Here is a 13816-nt window from a genome sequence, read left to right on the forward strand (position 1 = left end):
CAACTACTGTATGAGTCCACTCACATGAAGCACCTAGAATAATCAGATACATGGAAACAGTAAGTAGAGTGGTGGTGGCCAGCAACTGGGGACAAGAGAATAGAAAGTTATTATTTAATGGTTATAGAGTTGGAGGAAGTGAAGAATGCTAGAGCTGGATGGTGCTAGCAAAACAATGTGAGTGCTATCACACTGAACTGTACACTTAAAAATGGTTAAAATATACATTTTATCATAATTTTTAAGAAAAGGAATTCATAATGCAGTACCAGAATCTGTCTGCACAGAAACAACATTATCTGCCTGCATTTATTACTGTAGACATGGAAGTCAGCTGACCAGTTGTATGCCCAGCAAACTCATTGTATTTCTCTAAAATGCTCAGCAATTCAGACTCAAACCTGATTCCCACTGACCCATACCTTCTGCCTGAGTGAGAGTTGATGGAGAACTCTCCACTTCTGAGCCCTTTTTCCCAGTCTAACTGCTTTTTAAAGAGCCTTGTTTTCCTGAAGCCTATAATTATGTTTGCCTCCAGGGTACCCAAGCACTTTTTTTTTTTTTAATAAGCAAAGAGCATCCTACAATTATGATGATTTGTTGAGGACAGGCCAAGCACAGACAGGGGCTGACTCACCTCTGAAAACGATTGCTCACGTGTTGGTGTTTGTATCTCAGAGGTCCTGCCGGCACACCCAGGGTCACTAATTAATATTAAGAGCTGGAGAGTTAACAGACCCACGTAGGTGTCCGCTGTGTGCCCCTGACAGGCCTGGGCAGGCAGTTCAGTGGGATCTGGCCTTCCTGAAGCTGACCGCAGCTGGGAATGGGCCCTGGCTTCAGAGGTGGTTCTAGGTAAATATTTCCAGCCGGTGTAACGGCTGCGTCCGGGTGCCGACGTAACCTGGGGCTGCTGGAGCCGCAGGCCGCGGAGGCTGGCGGGATGGGCAGAAGCCTGCCGGCTCTGTCAGCCCTGATTTGCGGGCCGGGCCTGTAATCTCCTGGAGTTCAAAGAGTACTTAGTTGCTTGTCTTTGTCAAGAGCACGGTTGGGGATCTTTTATGTGAAAGATGTAGGGTTCTCGGTCTGACTTTGATTATTTATTCATCCTGCTTCGTGGGTGTGTGATAGCGCTGGCATGGAGGAGCCCCCATCTCGACTGCCTTGCTCTGAAATTCATTGAGCTTTAAAGCTCTTTGAAAATGGCTTTGCCAGGGAGGGGCAAACTTTTTGAAGTCCTGTTTCTCTCTCCCCCTCCGCAGTGCCGCAGCAACTTCTGCCACCGTTCCATGCTCCCTTACCGCTTGACATGCGACACCAGGAGGGAAGGTACCATTACGAGCCTCACGCTGTCCATGGCGTGCACGGGTAAGTCCAGCCCTCCGCCCGCTGCCCCAGGCGACATCACCTCGGCCACCTCTCCCGCCTCTGTCTCTTTGTCTTTGGCGTTCCTGATCTGCGTCTTCGTAAACAGACTGTCACCTCTGCTGTCGAGTGCATAGGGGTGCACGGACCCGGGACCCTGTGTGGATGCATGCAGTCAGCTCCCTCCGGGCCTGCTACATCTCTCCTTCCATGGCTGCAGACTGTCTTGGGTTGTCCATAAGCACCCGGAGGCTCTTTACCACCCACCCATTGGGAACTCCTTCCAGGCGAAATGTCCCATACAAGTACAATGACTTTAGTTCATTCTAGCGTACTCCATAGGGCCCCCTTTCACTCTCCCAAGTGTCTCAGTTGGACTATAAATGATAGGGCCATTCTCCTGATAAGGACAGGTTCAAAGTTATCCTTTGGAGATTCTTTTTACCCTCTGCTTTGAGATCCCCTGGTGGAAGGGGTGTCTTTTGTGTGGTCTCACTCATCCTAATCCTACCCATTTTTGTCCCACCTGGGGCCTAGAAGCCCATAGCTGATGTTATTTTTCTTGGTTTTTAAGGGGCCTTTGCTACCCCATCCTTTTTTCTTCCAGAAGAGACCTCTGCTCCATCTCCAATCTCTCTACTGTTCCCTCCTGCCTCAGAGGGAATCTGCTGTGAAGGACCTGCTGATTCCAAGGCTCCTTTGCCACCTCACCTGTCCATGACAATCCTGTCACTTGTCCCAATGCTTCAGGTCCTGCTCCCAGCCGGCCTTGATCATTCCTCCTCCTAGCCACCTCCTACATATTCCTTAAGCCTCAGCTCAGGAGCTACCTCTTCCTGGGGACACTGGGATTACCCACACTGAGTGGGAACCCTCCCCTGGCTCTCCGGCCTACAGCCCCCCAGCAGAATCTCAATTTACCTGTTATTTCCTCAACAACCCTGACAGATAAGGTGCCCACCTCCACTGAGTACAGTGCTTCCCTAGTGCCATCCATCCATGGATGCACGGTCTTGCTGCCTCTCCCACCTCCCATGCAAACTAGGTCAGTAAACCCTTGCTGAGTGCCCCTCACCCCCACCCCATGTCCAAGCACTCTGCCTGACTGGGAGGTAGGTGACTAGGCAGGTATCCCAGTCCTCTGGTGACTCTTACTTCTAGGCACCTGTGCTCCTCTAGCACAGCAGATCTCACATGACTATTCTCTTTCTTAAAATGTCTTTTACTGTGATAGACTATCGGACATATAAAAACAGTTGGAAAAATAAGGCAAAGATTTCCTGTCTAACTCTCACCCAGCTTCTCAAATGTTAACATCTTTCATAACCAAAGACAATTCAGTGCCCTTAACTAGCTTTTCAACCTCATGCAAATTTAATCGGTTGCCAACTAATATCTCTTTTCCTGTTCACGATTCAGCTTTTGCATTTACTGCCCTATCTCCTTAGTCATCTTTAATCGAGGACCCTTGTTCAGTCAATCTTGTCTTTCACAACCTTTGCATTTGGAAAGGACAGGCCAGTTACTGTGCAAAATGTCCTTGATTTGGGTCTGTCTGACACTACCTCACGATTCAATTCAGAACATGCATTGGGGGGTTAATACCACAGAAATGATGTTGTGGCCTTCCCAGAATGTGCCAGGCACAGGGGCACTTCTCAGGGCTGCAGAAGTTAGTTCTGATCACTGGGGTGAGGGGAAATCCACGGGGCTTCTCCATTTTGCACTTGGTCCTTTTGGAATTAATGTGTATTTTGTGGGGCAGTGCTTTGATCATATGTAAATAGCCTGTTTGCCATCATATTTTCACGCACTAACTTCAGCATTCATTGATCGTTCTTACTAGAAACAATCATTGCTAATGTTTGTTAAATGCTAGTTTTCTTTTTCCCTCATTCCTTACACACTGATTAATTAGAATTCTACCACAAGAAAGAGCTGGTCCTTCCTCCCCATGACTTTCTTTCATTGATCATTTGTTTATATCAAATAAGTACATGGATATTTGTGTTTTTCTATGAGTTATACTCTTATTCTTTTTCTAATTGTCCCAGATAAGGGAGTTCTCCCATGTCCATCAGATATGTAGGATATTTTCTTTTTATTTTGGTGTTTGTAGCTGGTTCTCACTTGGCTACACCTAGTTGGTAACTGGACTGTTCCAGTCCTCTGCCCACCTCCTAGGCAGCTTCTGGAAGTTGTATAAATCTGGAGCTAGTAGATCACTGCAAATCATGGGATTGGTGGCATGAGAATTTGTACCAAGGGAGCTGAGTTCCTATTTGGGAGGGGACTGGAATTACCGGTTCAGTGTCATAGGACCTGGTCACAGGCTTCCTGGCCAGGGCTGGCCAGAGAGCTAGACAATGCTGGAAGTGCCCTGGAGGAGACCCACCAGGTTTATACCTTTGTAAGTGACTATTCTGGTTTCACATCTCCCCACATACCTAAGGGCAGCAACAGAAATCTCTGAAAACCCCACCATTGGCAACTGTAATTTCTCATAGTAACAAACCTTCCCAACATACTTCAGGCATCTCATGTCTTAATCCTTTCAGCAAGCCTGAAAGATGGGCATTTTTTATCATCCCCACTTTACAGATGAAGGAACTGAGGCAGCACAGAGGGGTTAATAACTCACCATCAGGGTCACCCACTTGGGTGGAAGAGTTAGAGATGTAGTGATTCACTTGGCCCCCATCCTCACTCTGACCTCCCTTGGGCATACAGACTTCAAGTCTCTTAGATGGGTCCATGTGATTCCTTCTTAAAAGCATATATATCCCTTTAGAGCCCTCTTTGGTGGTGAAGCTAACCACAGCCGCTTCAGCCTGAGTTTGATCCCCAGCCAGGGAGGTGACCCACATGGAGCGGCAGACCTCCCCTGTCTCCCGTTGCTCCCCTCAGCAGTGCACTTCGTCATTCTGCCTGTTCTGCTCCCCACTTTGTCTCTGGTGACTCCCCCCACCGCCCCTGCACCTCTGGCCTGTACCCCAGTTCTGTATACATAAAAAAAAATCTTTTTTTTAAAAAAAAGCATATATATCCCTTTATAAGGGCCCAACCCTTATAAAGGTCAACAGCTCCCAAACCCTGGACCAGCAGCACCAGAGTTCCCAGGGAGCAAATGCAAAGTCCCAGGCCTTACCCAGACCTGCTGAGTCAGAGGCTCAGACCATTTGTGTTTAACATGACCTCCAGGTGATGTACCTGCAGGCTGAGGCCTGGGGTTCTCTGGCTATAGGCAGGGACTTGTCGCTGAATAAGGGTCCTCTAGTGCTGTCCCTCCTGAGCTGCAGGGGCCTGTGGGCCAAACTTTCTCCAGACTTTGCTATCTGCTCTGGCTTACACACAGGTCATTCCCTCTCTGGGTTTGCTTCCTTCCTGCCCTGGGAGGGCAGGTGTAGGCAGAGCACCTGAAGAAGTAGAAAGTGATGATGGAAGGCAGCAGGCGAGGTCTGGCCAGGCCAAGTAAGTGGCCTTTGAGATGGCCTTGCCATTCACTGGCCTGGATGGCTCTTTCACTAGATTTGATCGCTGAAGGGTGGGTACTAGTTTCCTGTAGCTCTGTAACAAATTACCTCCAGCTTAGTGATTTAAAACAATAAAGACTTAGTCTCACACAAAGCTGGAGGCTAGATTTCTGAAGTAAGCCCTATGCACCTAAAATCAAGATTTTGGCAGGACAAGAGCTCCTTCTGGAAGCTCCAGGAAAGCACCCCTTTCCTCAACGTTTTTAGCTTCCAGACACTGCCTGCTTTCCTGGTCCATGCCACTGCCTCTCATCACATGGATTTTTCTCTCCACTCTGTCTGACTTCTTCATCTTCTGCAGTAACTTTCTCCTGCCTCTCCTTGTCTGGATGGCTTTTAGGCCCACCTGGATCATCTAGAATAATCTTCCTGTGCTGAGATCCTCAATCACACCTGCACGTCCATTTTCCCACAGAAAACAGCCAATCTCCTAGGACTAGGATGGGGACATATCCAGGGTCATTATTCAGGGCCTGGTGATGAGTCTGGCATCACCCCTAGGGTAGCGTTTCTAGGGTGCCCCTCGTCCAGGCTCTGCTGTGCAGCCTGAGGGCTATGACATCAGTTCATCTTCCCCACAGCCCCATGTGATGGGGTTAGCCGACATCTCACAAGTGCCAGTGTTGAGACTGGGAGAGGTGAGATGTTTCTACAAGGCCTGTGCACTTGTATCTGCTCAAGGGTTGAAGGGAACAGGCTCCCTGGCACAGGCTCCCCTCCCCAGCCAGGGAGGGCTTGTCCCCTTCAACTCCCCAGTGCGGTGACACAGCACTGTGTTCCCAGACCCCCTTCCTGCTGGGCTGCCATGCTACCACATTATCCTCAGGACAGTTGAACCCTGCCCAGGTCACAGGGGCACACAGTGAGCTCTTTGGGGTTACCCTCTGGCTCTGGAGAGCTTACTCTTGGCCCCCACCCCCAGCGCCCAGGCAGAAAGCAGGACAAAGCCTATGAGAAAAATGGCCCGTGGCTCTGGCTTCTGTGATTAATGTGGTCAGAGCCTGGTGGAGGGCCCGATCCATCAAGCCCCTGCTGGATCCCGCTCCCTCTCACTGGCGCCAAATGTGTTAATTACACAAATGTTGCACAGCAAATGAGGTGCAGTGTCATCTCTTGTCTCCCCAGCCTGAGCCTGTACCTGGTCCTGGCTCCCAGGACACCGGCCCATTGGCTCGCATGGTCTTCATGGCTGCAGTGATTGAGCACCCAGCTGGCTCTGCTCTCAGGATAGCTCCAGGCACTCCACATGGGGTGCTCCACTCATGGTGCTCCCTGGTCTGGCAGAATGCTGCTTTCACCAGCCCGTCCAGGCAACCGGGCATTCAACCCCAGGCTGAATTCATCAGCCGTGGTCCTCATGGTAAAGCATATAGAACAGTTTGGAAACATTCAGTGGATATTAACAGCAGTTGCTATTACTGCTGTTTCCCTGTGCTTATTAGGGAAGGGGGTTCTCAGAGACCTGCGTGGCAGAGGCAGGCCTGAATTGTCATTGGGTGACAATCCCGTCGGGTGGCTGTGACATCAAGGGTAGAAACAGGATTGAAGATGTACCACTGGGGGTGAGGGAAGTGGGGCCTTTTTTCCCCCACTCAGGGAATTTGTACTTGTTCCTTTTGGCCACCAGGAAGAGGAGAAAGTGATCAGATTTATTTTCAGGGTAACAGCAGCAGTAAGAGGAGACGGTGGGAGCATGGCAAAGAGACTGCTAAAGCTATCTTTGTGGTTCAGGCAGAAAAGGATCAGGGTCAGGCCTGACTTCACACAGCATGGGGCAGAAGGTGAAGTTTAGCATGTATAAGCCCGATCAGCATAGCCCAGCACCCAGCCCCCTGCAGATTCATCCCGCCCCATCACCTGTGGTGCAGCCCACTGGGAGACTCACCTAGCTGAGTAATCCCCTGATGGTTGTGGAAGAGTCAAAGACATTGCCTGTGAACCGCCTGGTGCGTCACCTTTTATCTGTGTCAACCATAGGTGATGGGTAGACAGATGGGGTAGACAGCAGGTGTTACTGGCCACATGGGGTTATGATGTGATGCCTGCTTGGGACCTGCTCCCAAGCTTCCCAGAGTCCACTCTCAAGGGTAAGCGGTCCCTGTAATCTCAGCAGGCGGGAAAGAATGCTTTGGCCTCTGGGTCCTGGTATCATGGGGCTAATAGTAAGGCATGGCGTGGCATGGCGTGGCGTGGCGTGGCATGGGCCCCCACTGGAGTTCCCCACTTCCTCCATGTTTGCAGCCTCACAACAGGAATTAGGGCTGCCTTGGGCTGGGATTACCTCGTGTCCTGGCAGGGAAAGTAGAAACTCATGTTCCTAGTTCTTCAAGTTGGAATTGACTTTTGACTCCCCATGTTGTTTATGGGGACTTTCCCCCTTGCAGCTCAGGAAGGCTTAGAGAGAACAACTGCAGCAGTTCTCATACCTGGTTGCCCGTCTGAGCCAGGGTGTCTTAAACATGCACATGTCTGGGCTCCAGCCCCAGAAATTGGAGATCATTCAGACTTAGGTAAAGCCTGGGAATCAGGCACCCGCAAGCCAGAGTTTGATAACCCCTGCAGCCACCCTGCTTATCTCATATTCAAGAGGCAGATCTAGAGCTCTGTGTTGGCCTTCTGGAATCAAAGAACTAGCAGGCTACCAGGCCTTTTCTCTCTCTCTGATGACCACTCTGGAATGTGTGGTGTTAGAGACCTTCCGGCTCCTTTTTGTAATCCGTTTTCAGATTCAGTGTCTAAAAGTTGACCTAAACCTACTCATATTCTCAGCTCATAAAAGGAGGTGAGCGTACTGGGGCTGGGGGCAGGGAAGGGGCCAGCCACAGCATCTCAAACATGGACAGCACAGCCCCTGCCCTCTGACCTGGCTCCATACCTGCCTCTGACCCCCAGCATCTCCCTAGATTCTGCACTTGACTACTACCACCCAGAAGATCGCTTGATCCTGAGCTGTGCTTAGTGAGCATTGCTTCCAAGGTCATGTGCACAGAGAGGAAACGAGGGGACTCTCGCTAGGGACAGATGGCTCTGCAGCTTAGCTAGCAATTGGTGCAAAGTCACCAAGCAGGCCCAGGTACTTTAAGCAAAGCAAGGGAATGCCAGGTGGTGGGGGGAAGGGCCTCTATGCCCCACACCCCTCATCTGCGCACTTTGTCATGCATGCAGATTACCCAGAGCCCCTGAGAAAGCTGCTCAGGATGCCCAAACCCCACCTTGTCCTGGCAACTGCATATTCATGGCAAGGTTTAGCCCTCTGTAGCTGTGCTTCACTCAGGAAACTAGTAGCCTAGTTGCTGGTTGAGCTCCTGAGCTTTCCAGTCTAGGGGATTTGAAGATGGCTTTTTCCAAGGTCAGTGTTGCATGAAGACTGCATGGGCTCATCCTGAGATGAATAAACACACAGTGCACTTGCCTGCAACCCACCCGCCTGGTCCCGGCCCCTGCCGCTCAGTCCTCAGCCAGTCTCCGAGGGCGTGTTGAAAGACGTGTGGATATTTTCTTCTTAATTCTTGGCACAGCACACCAGGTTCACGGTTCATAGAGAACTGACTTTGTTTGTGTTTCGCAAAAACCTCCTCCTCCCTCAGCAAATGTGCAGGTTCCTTTTCAGGGATTTGTGGGTGGGAGACTTCCGGAAGGCCTATCTGCCTGGCTGCTGGGCTGAAAAGCTGGGTGGGCCCACGACAGCCCACCAGGGACTTGTCCTTCCTCCCCACTTAGATCCGCACTGCCCTTCCATCTCCACCGAGGCTGATGGCCCCTTCAGAGCCATGGGGTGGCAGCTGCACAAGAGCCCAGGAAACCCCAAGACTGAACAGTTTCCCAGGCAGTTTGCATTCCCCCCATGAGTGGTCCTTAGTGACCCTACCATGCAGATGGGGTCTCTCCTGTCCCCTCGCCTATCCACACAATGCTGGGGTCAGACGAGCTGAGCTATGATCACAAGACCTGGCCCAGCCCTCTGGATTTGACCATCTAACCTCCCCAGCACTGCATACAGATGGCAGCATATCAGCATATGAGTGGGGAAACAGAGGCAGAGGGCAGGTGACTGCTTTGTCCAGTGACATTTTCCTAGTAAGTAGCCCGGCTGGGATTTGAACCCAGGCCGTTTGACCCTAACAGCCCCCCACACCCCACACACACACCACCATCACCCCGTCCTGCTTCTCTGTTAAAGAATCTCTTGGCTCTGAGACCTTCAGATTCCCAACTGCAGGAACATGTTCTGCGGCAGGGGACAGACAGCTCATTTATAATGGAAACTGGGCTGTAAAAGTTTAATGAGGAGCGTGTCTGATAAGGCAGCCTGGTCTTTGATCTTTGCTGAGTGCCAGCCCCTCCCAGAAGAGTTTCTGCCTGGCTGTGGGCTTTGGAGAGAGCCCGTGTGGTCAGCCAAGGGCAGGAGGGGCCCGAAGAGTGATGCAAATCTTGATGTGCAGAAACAAGGCCGTCTGCAGGGAGCAGAGCGTGCAGAGTGGCGTGGGGAGGGGCTGCCTGGAGGATGGTCCTGCAGGGGGTGTTCTTTCTGGCTCTCCCGACTCCCTGGGCCCCACAATCTTAGGCATTTTTCACCCCATACTGATACGGAAGTGGAAGATAGGACATGTAGGAGCCCGCATGGGCGGTGGTGAAGATTAGGGGAGTAAGTGATGGTCAAGCACATGAAACACGTACTAGGACAGTCATTTGCTCTGTTCACTTTTTGGCCACCCCAGAAGGAAACCCAGGTACTCTCCTGGGTGCTGGGTAGATAGCATCCTCTCCAGTGCTCCCAAAACCCTATACAATGGATAATAGTCTGCCCAGTTCAGAGAGGAGAAAACTGGAGGTTCTCAGAATTTAAGAGCTTGTCAAGATCACGGAGTTCATGACCTCCAATCTAGAGCTGCATCTCACTACAGGATTCATGGATACACTCTGTTATTTCCTTTGGCAAGCTGGGAAACAGAACAGTAACTAATCCAAAGGAATTAATCACTAATAGTAAAATTTCAGGAGTGGGTGGGGTGGATTGGCTTCTGAAGAAAGGCTTCTCCGCCACTACACATGTCTAGATTGTCCAGTCTGGGTGGAAGCTAATACAGCTGCCCACAGCTCCTCCATTTATTCAGCCAAATTCACAATTGCCTGATCTGTGTCCCAAGGGCTGTCAGCTTTCAACCTTTGTTGAGGAAATGTGTGAGCAGCCTCAGGTCCCGCTGTGGCTTCTCTTTAAACCTCTGTCACTGCACCAGCTTTGGGACTTCAATTAAGTGTCCCAGTGCCCAGGGAAAAAAAATATGGTGGGCCCAGGAGGAGCCCCCCTTCATCTTTGCCCTCCCGGAACTGCGTGTCTGAAATGTAAACCTCACCTGTTCCGTCCAATCCAAGTAGAAAGAGTTTTGTTACTGCTTAACCCATTGTGGGAAATTCTTAGTGCTTGGTGATTTGTTGAGCCTCTCCCAAGACCTGGGGTGTGCCAGGCAGCAGAGGTATAGGCCCCAGAGGGCACAATCAGGGCGTGGCACTGGCAGTTCCAGGGTGCTCTGCTCGAAGGGGGAGGTGCAGGAGGCCCTCCTCTCCTCGACACAGCTCCTCTGTCTTCTTGGGATTGCTCTTATTTCCAGTGAGGGTCTTCCGCTCCGAGACAGACACCAATGCCAGTGTTAAAGAGGAGTCCTTTGCAAAGTCCACACCGATAGCCTCAAGTGCTTGGTAAAAGTCAGCGCCTGCCACCTTTAGGAAAGCGCTTATCTAAACTATTCCAGATTATCCATCTAGCTTTGACAGGCATCCCAGAGAGGAAATTCCACACACCCGTTGGGCAAACCAGGCCATTTAAGAGTTCCCCTCCATCCCCCATCCAGGCCTTTTCTTATTACTTAAACCTAGGCCCCTAGTGAAGTTCACTAGCACCCTACCTTTTGCTGAAACCATCCCTCCCCACCCCACGCCCAAGACCACAGGTCTCATTCTCATGAGTCCCCTTCTAACCCCCTGGAGTGTGCCCTCTGATGTGACAGTTCCCTCAAAGCCTTGACTTTCTGGGAGATTCAGCCCAGCTATACTCAGCCAAGAAAGAGTCCTCTTATAGACAAAGACCCCACATGCCTGGAGGTTAAATTACATCACAGGTCACCTGGAAAGGGGTCACCCAGATCAGATGGGCCCTGGGCCTCCTCCCAGAGGCCAGCTGCTGAACTCTCTCCCCTCCCCATGGATCAGATCTAAGCCCTCTCCCCCCAAACCCCCCTTCAGCTCTGCACAAGTCATCACTTTGCTAGGGAAAAAAAAGTCTCTTTGATATTTCCTTTTTTTTTTTTAAGCTTCTTGCATTTTATGTTTGCAGAAGCTGATAACCCTCCTATCCTTCTGTTTCAAAGGGGAAAATGTGATCAAGACTCTAGCTGGTACAGTTAACCCCTGTTGCCTGTGTGGCTAGACCTTAACCAAGTCCATCTGTATGGGCTCCTTTGTAGGCACAATTTTATAACCTAATTTCCCTACCAAAACATCAGTGTTTACTTAGTAAGAAATCTGCTCTTTGTCAACTGAAAACAGTGATTTCTTTATTACAGTTCTGCTGGAAGCTGGCCCTCAGCTTCGTCTGGTGGGGTCTGTAGTGGGAACCGGTGAGCTGAGGGTTGAATGGATTGCATGTGGCTATAGAGTGCAGAGAATAGGGGGGCCAGAGACAGACTGGGGCTAGTCGGGCAGGGACCTGGACATCAAACAAGGGAGAAACCAAAATGTACCCACTAGGTGACAAACACTGAGTCCTCAAAGGGTTGTCAGCTAACACATATTCTCCACAACCAGTTGTGGGGTCACTCCATTCCCCAACTCAGAACCCCTGTCCACTCAGCCAGTTCTCCCCAGGGGCCAACTTCCACTTTGACATCCATTTAAAAAAATTGAACTTATTAAATATTGAAGATGTACAAACAAATAACAAAGCTTAGCTAAGGAACAAATAGTGACACATACACTGCCATGCCCTGCCCAGCTTTAGGATTGGGGTCGTGCCAACCTCTTAGAGGACCCATTTGCCTGGCCGCTGTCCTGCCCCAGTTCTCCTTTCTCCCCATTCTCTGGGACCTGAAGTTTATCATCCCCCTAGCACCGACATCTGACTCCCCCTGACAGTATATTGTTAGGTTTTGCTTTGTGTGCATTATATAAATAGAATCGCTGCAGACATATATTTTTGGAATCTCTTTTCTACACTGTGAATATTTTCCAGAGATTCACCCATTAATGCATGGGGCTCTAATTCATTAATTCTCACCATGCTCGGAAGCATCAGGCATCTGGATGTGACAGTGTTCTTGCTATTTTGAACATTGCTATGGTGCCGTTCTTTGCAGTTCTTTGGTCCTCAGCTATAGCTGTCTCTTTAGGATTACTGCATGTCTGGAGATGAAATTGCTGAGTCATAGGGTATTTGCATTTTATCACACATAGGTGTTACAGGTCTTTGGCCTGGGGGTTTTTCCCACCCTCACTTGTACCAGCATGGTTTGAAAGCTAAGCTTATTTCAGATCTTGCTGTCAAAGTGATGTAGTCCACTTGCAAATGACATCTCCCTGTAATTCTAATTTTCTGTTTCACTTAATGCTAATGAAGTTGCATATCCTTTCATGTTTGTTGACCAATAATGTTTCCTTCTTGTGAAATGGATGTTTAGTTATTTGACCCATTTTCTATGGAGTTGTCTATTTCCAATTGATTTGAATAAGCATTTTATATATTAAGGCTACCCGCTCCCTGACTCGTTATATGTGTTGCAAATATCCTCTCTCAGTTTGTGTGTGCCTGGTCTTTTTACACCAATTGATGGCATCTCTGGATGAAGAGGAATTCATTTTAACAGCTGACCTGTTAAAATGTAGTTCAAATTATCAACATTTCCTGTATGGTTTTCTCCACACAGTCTTTTCCACTCAACTGTCTAATCAGACTTTCAACCTCTTTATGCTGCTAGCTGTTTCCCATAATGAACTGCTTTTGGTTCAGCTATTCTGTCTCAGAACACCAGGCCTGTATCACTTACCACCTTTCCATTGCCCTATAAGAGTCTAGGGCCAGGTCAGATGCCACCTCCTGCAGGAAGCCTTCCCTGATTACTTCAGCAGCATGGATGAGCTCTTTTCCTTCTATCCCTCTTTCTGTTCTAGCTCCTTGTGTACTGTTTATAAGCTACAAACAGTGTCCCTTCCACTCTGTGACCCCAGCTACCCCAGCATGGTGCTTCATCAAGGCACTGATGTGACTAACAAGCTGAGGAGGCTGTAATTTCCTGACCTCCTCAATCTGGGGCATCCCACCCAGCAGCATCAGCCTGACAACTTATCATCACCACAGCTTCCTGGGAACTCATTTACTCTACAGAGAAATGTACACAATGTAAGTTCGAAGTAGACCCTGGGTATATCAGAGTTGATGAGACACACCTGGTGCAACACTCGCCAGTCAGGTTTGTGACTTCCTATCCCACTTCTTCAGTGTGGGGTCCTAGCTAAATCTTCCTCAAACACCTTTCTCCCTACCTAGTGCCCCCAGAGGCCCAGCTCAGTGAGCTTGCCTGACAGAGGCAGTGATACGTGAATGTGTGCACAAATCAATGACGATGGGGCACTGGACTCCAGCTCCTGTTTATGGTTAGCTCTGCTTATGTATTCTCCCCCACCTGTACAGACTGCAGCCTGGATAACAGGGAATGCGCAGATTGACACAGGGAATGAATTTGGCCACTGTTTGGGGGAGAGGCAGTTGTCTGTGCTCTGCAAAAGAATTCACTGTGCATCTTAAAGTTGTAACCCTCCCTCGTATGTCCTGAAAAGGATTGTTTTCTGGAATTTTTTTAAGTTAATGTATGGAAAACATGGCAAGTAAGCTTGCATTAGTGCATAGTTCCATATCAAGCAAACACACA

The 13816-nt window shown here is 49.6% G+C and overlaps 1 protein-coding gene across 1 annotated transcript in view; it reads left to right on the forward strand.

Annotated features, from left to right (window-relative positions):
* The window catches only part of GLI2 (GLI family zinc finger 2), a 175376-nt gene that overhangs the window by 116899 nt on the left and 44661 nt on the right, over nt 1–13816 (forward strand). Inside the window, exon 2 of the mRNA XM_004674725.2 lies at nt 1263–1368. Within this exon, the coding sequence (XP_004674782.1) occupies nt 1263–1368 (106 nt within the window). The remainder of the gene's footprint in view (nt 1–1262; nt 1369–13816) is intronic.

Source organism: Condylura cristata, unplaced genomic scaffold (genome assembly GCF_000260355.1).
Source record: "Condylura cristata isolate star-nosed mole 26May11 unplaced genomic scaffold, ConCri1.0 scaffold00002, whole genome shotgun sequence".
NCBI lineage: Eukaryota > Metazoa > Chordata > Mammalia > Eulipotyphla > Talpidae > Condylura > Condylura cristata.